This window comes from Microtus ochrogaster, chromosome 4, assembly GCF_000317375.1.
Source record: "Microtus ochrogaster isolate Prairie Vole_2 chromosome 4, MicOch1.0, whole genome shotgun sequence".
Classification (NCBI taxonomy): domain Eukaryota; kingdom Metazoa; phylum Chordata; class Mammalia; order Rodentia; family Cricetidae; genus Microtus; species Microtus ochrogaster.
Genome location: NC_022011.1, coordinates 17,110,648 through 17,116,763, shown reverse-complemented (window position 1 = coordinate 17,116,763; position 6,116 = coordinate 17,110,648). Strand labels below are relative to the sequence as shown.

At 42.0% G+C, this 6,116-nt stretch overlaps 1 protein-coding gene across 1 annotated transcript in view; it reads right to left on the bottom strand.

Moving 5' to 3' along the window:
- The window catches only part of Sf3b3 (splicing factor 3b subunit 3), a 41,065-nt gene that overhangs the window by 2,960 nt on the left and 31,989 nt on the right, over positions 1-6,116 (bottom strand). The window contains exons 18-23 of the mRNA XM_005345672.3: positions 4,478-4,652; positions 3,078-3,283; positions 2,827-2,983; positions 1,599-1,724; positions 902-1,114; positions 150-248 (exon numbers count right to left, since the gene is read on the bottom strand). Of these exons, the coding sequence (XP_005345729.1) occupies positions 150-248; positions 902-1,114; positions 1,599-1,724; positions 2,827-2,983; positions 3,078-3,283; positions 4,478-4,652 (976 nt within the window). The remainder of the gene's footprint in view (positions 1-149; positions 249-901; positions 1,115-1,598; positions 1,725-2,826; positions 2,984-3,077; positions 3,284-4,477; positions 4,653-6,116) is intronic.

Genomic DNA, 6,116 nt, shown 5'->3' with positions numbered 1-6,116 from the left:
AAAAAAAAAAAAAAAAAAAAAATTTGCTTATAAAGATGGGATGGTGATATGATCACCTTATGAAAATCACAATATTGATACATTATAAATGAAAGACCATAGAGAAGGTATTGGGTGTGCTTTCTCTTGGGCTATTTCTGCAATCTTACCTTCTGTGAAGCCCCATTGAGCAAGCCCCGGTCCCACAGGGCTTTGTTTCCGGTGGGATCTTCATCAACCTCATCGTTGGTGTTAGGTGGAAGCCTCACCTAAAAAGGGATACCATCTTAGACTGGGTCCTGTGCAAGCTTACCCAGCTCACCAGCACATTTGCCCTGGGTCTTAGCAAACAACCTAGACAGAGCCTGTCTTCTGATGTTTAGTAGTGAGAAGCCACAGAGAACAAGCCACAAACAAGGGTTCAACACTGCTAAGAGCAAAAACAGACCACAAATGTATAAGAAATCAAGCTGGCTGAAAACCACATACCAAGAGTTTGGCAAAAGATAAAAAAAAAAAAAAAAAAAATACTTAGCTCAAACTAAACTCATCTTTGTTTAGTGAGACAGTGTCTTACTATTCAGGCCTTGGCTGGTCTCAAAACCATAGGCACCTGCCTGTCTTTGTCTTTTGCTTATTGGACCAAAGGTGTGTGGCACTGCACCTTGCTTGAATTCATCATTACTGAACCAGGTCCTGAAGAGAAAATGAAGGTGAACCAGGGCCTAAGGTTTCCCAGAGAGGTAGGACAGGTTGAACATAAAGACTTTCTTAAGGGTAGGACTGGAATAGGACTGAATTCTATACCTATACTTAATTTTCTGATTAGAGACTATAACCTTTGCCCCTTTGTTTAAACACACCACAAACTAAGCCAGCTTTCCCACACGTCATGGTCACCAAAGAACCAATACCAACTCACCACACAAATGTTGCCAAACTTGTCTGCCCCAGCCACCGTGTCATAGTCGAGAAGGCTGGCGGTAGTGACCCATCTGGGGTAGGTGTCATCAGCAAAGATAATGAGCTGGTTCTCGTTACGCTTGTAGCGAACCCAGATGAAACTTTCTTGAACATCAGACACAATTACCCTGTGCCCAATAGTCTGGATCCCAGATATGTAATTGGCAATATGCTAGGGAAAAAAAAAAAACAAAGCAATTTGTATAATCCTTGAATTGAGAGTCTATATAACCCAGAACCTAAAACTAAAAGTCCAGGTTTCTTTAACTACAATATACAGTCTGCAAACATTAAATAACAGTCTACAGTAAGTACCCAGATGGTTTGGGGTGGTGGTGGGAATAGGGTCCTGGATTTAAACACAGGGCGATACACACACTAGGCATGTGCTCTACCACTCAGTTACAATCCCTAGTCCTTGCTTGGCTTTAAAAATGTTAAATTGTGTATGTGCACATACATATGCACGTGTGGAAGTCACAGGATAACCTTCAGGAATCAGCTCTCTCCTCCCACTAGGCTGGTCCCAGAAATCCAATTCTGTTTGGAGGAGTCAAGAAATGAGATCATCTACTGTCTCTTTTTCAAGATACTCCCAATGAAATAATGATTTTTAAGGACTGGTGCCACCATCCTGCCCACAGCAGTGCATTTACCTTATTTTCACACTTTCGAAGTAACTTCTTTTTCCCCAAATCATAGACTCGTAAAAGCTTCCCCACACCAATCAACACCCTGCCCTGGAATGGGGCAATGGCAGCAGGAACCTCTTCCACTGGAGTCTATGAAAGGAAAAGAATGTCATGGCAGCGCTCAGAGAACACACAGCCAACAATACATTCACCCAACCCTTGACACAGAACTATTTCTATAAACGGCCATCAAGAAGACAGACAGCAAGTGTCACTTTGCTTACCATACAAATAAATTGCACATGCAGCAGTTAGTCCCCACAAAACAGTGCATTTGAGTAGAAAGGTCCTACACGTTACATTTTACCCAGCAAGAGATGCCGCAAGTAAGGCATACGCATTGTCTGGTAAGTGCTGCTCAGAAGCCTGTACTAGTTTGCTAACAGCACGACTAACAGCAAAGTCAAGCTTGAAGAAGCAACTGAGGTTTGTGAAGGGAAGAGAATGCTACTGAAAAGTGACACCTTAGTTTTAAGACAGAGATATTTAACATAAAGGAGAATGCTATTTTATATTCCCCAGAGGAAGCATCAGATTCAGATACTGTTAAATAGACGACAGAACACAAAATACTAGTTAGATTGTAGTAAAAGATAAATAACAAAAAATTACATTTTAGAGAATATATTTCAGTGGCATTAAGTGTATTCACACTGTGCAGTAATAAGCAGCATCATGTACAGAATGCTTATTGTTCCCCCAAACTAAAACTGTTCTGTTAAAGAGTAACTTCCTTGAACCTGTTAATTCTTTAGCTGATGATGAATTCTAGACAAGGATTGCTGCCTGCTTAGTAACACAGTAAACAAGGGGCCAATTCATTGTGTTTCTCACCATTGTAGGTGGTGAGAAGCCAGGCTTCCTGCGCCAGGCACAGGAACATCACTCAAGCATGAAGGTCCTGGTATGTTCCACATGCTTCCCAAAGATCAATTAGTCAACAAGCTACTGTCCAAAAGATTCAACTCAGTTTGGCATGGTGTTGTAATCCCAGCACTCAGAAGGCAGAGGTAGGAAGATCTTTATGAGGTTAAGTCTCATAAAGCGAGACTGTCTCAAAACAAGAACAAAACACCTAATCCCCCACCCACAAACCAAAGACCTAACCCAGAAGTTTAGCACAAAATGGGAGAATCGAGTAAAATAAGATCCAAGAGAATCAAAACAAAACAAAAATCAAGCTGGTTCTTACCTTGTGTAAAAACTCCAACTTTTCTCCATTGTTCACAAGCTTGTATGTATAGACAAAGCCCCCTGCCACAGAGCGAGGGCTCAATATCAAATCCTTGGCCACACCCACTAGCACATACCAGTCTTCACCAGTGTTGGAGAACCTACACACTGCCACACTACGAATAGACAAAGAAGGAAAAGGCAGGCATTAGTCAAAACCCCAAGGACCCTCAATCACACTACCAACACCCAGATAATCTCACATCCTACCTGAAGGCTGCCTCATTCTGTTCCAGCTGGACAAGGTCTAGCGTATTCCCCTGGATAGGGTTCATCACACGAATCACAGAGGCCCACTGCCCGTTGCCAGCCTTGGGAGCTCCAAAAATAGATTCAGGGAGGTTTTCATTGAGGAATGCTGCTGCCATTTCTGCAGCCAGCTCCCGCTCATCCTCTCCTGCTGCTTCCACCATTTCCTAAATGCAAAAAGCAAGAAGAGGTAAGAAATGAGAAGTAGTAAAAAGTCTGTCACCTCAAACCAGAATCCCCCAAACAGAGGCTCAAGAGCATTTGAGACAGCTCCACTGGCAGAGGCACCTGTGGTCTACAATCTGAGTTAGAACCCTAGCCCCCACAAAAGATACTGAACACCATATTCATATCTGCACTCAACCACTCAAATATAAAATTTAAAAAAAAATTCAAAGAGAAATGCAAATAAGGAGATCACTAAAAGGAAAGCCAAGTACTAGTAGTTAGACATCTGAGAAGTGCCAACAATTTCTGGGGAAAAAAACAAAAAACATGCCCCCCACCAACCCACCAACCCAGAAATGAAAACCTGTTTTCCAAAGTGTTCTCTGCTTTCCCTGGCCAAGACCAGTTATCTCTTTTCCTTTAAACTGATTATGGTTCCCACACGGCTGGTCTAGTTGGCAAACAGTTTCTGATGAGCTGGTACTATAGGAGAAATCTGGGCGCTCTATGCTCAAATTCAGGCATCATATAACACAGCATATTCTGGAGGTTCAAGAACTAAAGAGCAGTTCCAAAGAGGGAGCTGAATTTTGAGTAATCCAGCATATTCATCCCAGGCCACAAGAAAGCTTCTAAAAGCAATAAACCAGGCAAAGAACTTCACTTAAAGGTCCTGAAAAGGGCCTGGTTTATGGTTTTAGCCTTATTTTGTACTCCTAGGAATTTAATCTAGAGCTTTGGACATGTCAGACATGCATTATACCACTTCATATACAAAGCTTGGTTCTTTCAAAAGTAACAAAGACAGCCAAGTCAGGTGTGATGCACAACTTTAACCCTAGCACTGAAGGTGAAGCCAGGCGGATCTCTGTAAATTCAAGGCTAGTCGTAGTTGGCTCTACACAGCGAGTGCCAAGACAGCCAAGACTGCATGGCAAAACCAACCACCCAAAACAAAAAAGTCTACAGCTATGTGTGATGGTGTACAAATAATCTCAGCACTTGGGGAACAGAATCACCCAGAGTTCCCAGTGAGCCAGAGTTATGGTCTGACACCCTGTTTCCAAGGTGTGTGTGTGTGTGTTGGGGCAGGCTGGGGGCGCAGGAAGGAAGATAATTATAAATGTTTTAAATTTCAACTTTTCTAACAATTTCATTTTTAAAACTGCACCTCTGGAGGTCAGAGTAATTACCTCTGCCATCTGCTGCTTTCTCTGAGCTTTTGTAGCCTCAGTGTAGGCATTGTGGTCTGTTTCAATGATGATAAGGTTGTTACTCTCAGGGTGAATGACAAATTTCCTGGGGGTGTACTGCAGTGGAAAGGCTACTTGATTGAAGACAGCACCAAGTTTCTCCAATGCCAAAATCCTACAGTAATAGACAGGGGAGTAAAAAAGTCACTCACTCAGCCTAGTAACTGATGAGACGAACCATGACCAGCCACAACACACAATTGTGGAGGCTCTAACAATGACATTAGGCAACATGAGATGACAGCTCTCTAAGCTTAAAAGACAAAATCAGAAAGGTTTCTCTTTGGCAACACATCCCAACTTTTCACTGCAATTTTGTTTTCATCACTGAAAATATATTGAAATTGTCAAAATTTTTCATCCCATAGTTAATACAATAGTATGAAGTTCATGGGCCAAGGAGAAGGTTCAGTTGGTAAAGTGTTTGTATGGAACCCTGAGGACCAGAATGATGCATCCCAAAACCCATGTAAAAAGCAGGGCCATAGCCAGGCGGTGGTGGTGCACGCCTTTAATCCCAGCACTCGGGAGGCAGAGGCAGGCGGATCTCTGTGAGTTCGAGACCAGCCTGGTCTACAAGAGCTAGTTCCAGGACAGGCTCCAAAACCACAGAGAAACCCTTTCTCGAAAAACCAAAAAAAAAAAAAAAAAAAAAGAGAAAAAAGAAAAAGCAGGGCCCTATTAATACCTGTGCTAAGGAAAAAGACAAGAGGGTCTCTGGGGCTTGAGAGCAGCCAGTTTAGCCACCTGGCAAATCATTTTAATGAGAGATCCTGTCTTAAAAAAGAAGGTGGAGAATGCTCGCCCCTTTTGAACTTAGGAAAACGGGGACTAAACTCTCGAGCAATAGTCAATTATATTCAGAGACTCAATTAATTTAGAGTTACATGAGTAAGGTGTTCAATCACAAGAACAAGCTGCACGTGGCAAAAACATGTTTTTCCACAGAGGCATAATGAATCATAACAGCAAGTTTTTGCCACATGCGGTTTCTCCTTGTGATTGAGTACCTTACTTATCATGTTTCATAAAATAAGATGGATGCTCTTCTGAACAAGAACCACCCCGGCTTCTGGAAATCTTTGACAATGCAAGAATCAACAAGCACCAAGACCTACACATTCTTTCCAATAAGATACAGACACCCAAGTGGATGAGTGATAATATACATGAAATGTACGTTACAAATAAAATTTTGCAAGCTAGAGATATGTTGGCAACTGTAAATTAAACTTCAAATACGAGAAAGACTTACAGTTTAGAAAAAAGATCCTAGTCTTTAAGGAAACGGCACAAAGACTGGCAAGTTTAATTCTCTAACGTGGCAAATGAAACATGCTGCTCTAAGTAAGATAGCCAAAAATTCATTCTAACAGTCAGACGGACACAGTCACCAGGATTTTCACTGCAGCACTGTTAAAAACATTAACACCAGTATCAAGAGATGGCTCCAGTGGGTTAAGATTCCTTTTTATTAAGATTTATTTTTAGGGCTGGAGAGATGGCTCAGTGGTTAAGAGCATTGCCTGCTCTTCCAAAGGTCCTGAGTTCAATTCCCAGCAACCACATGGTGGCTCAC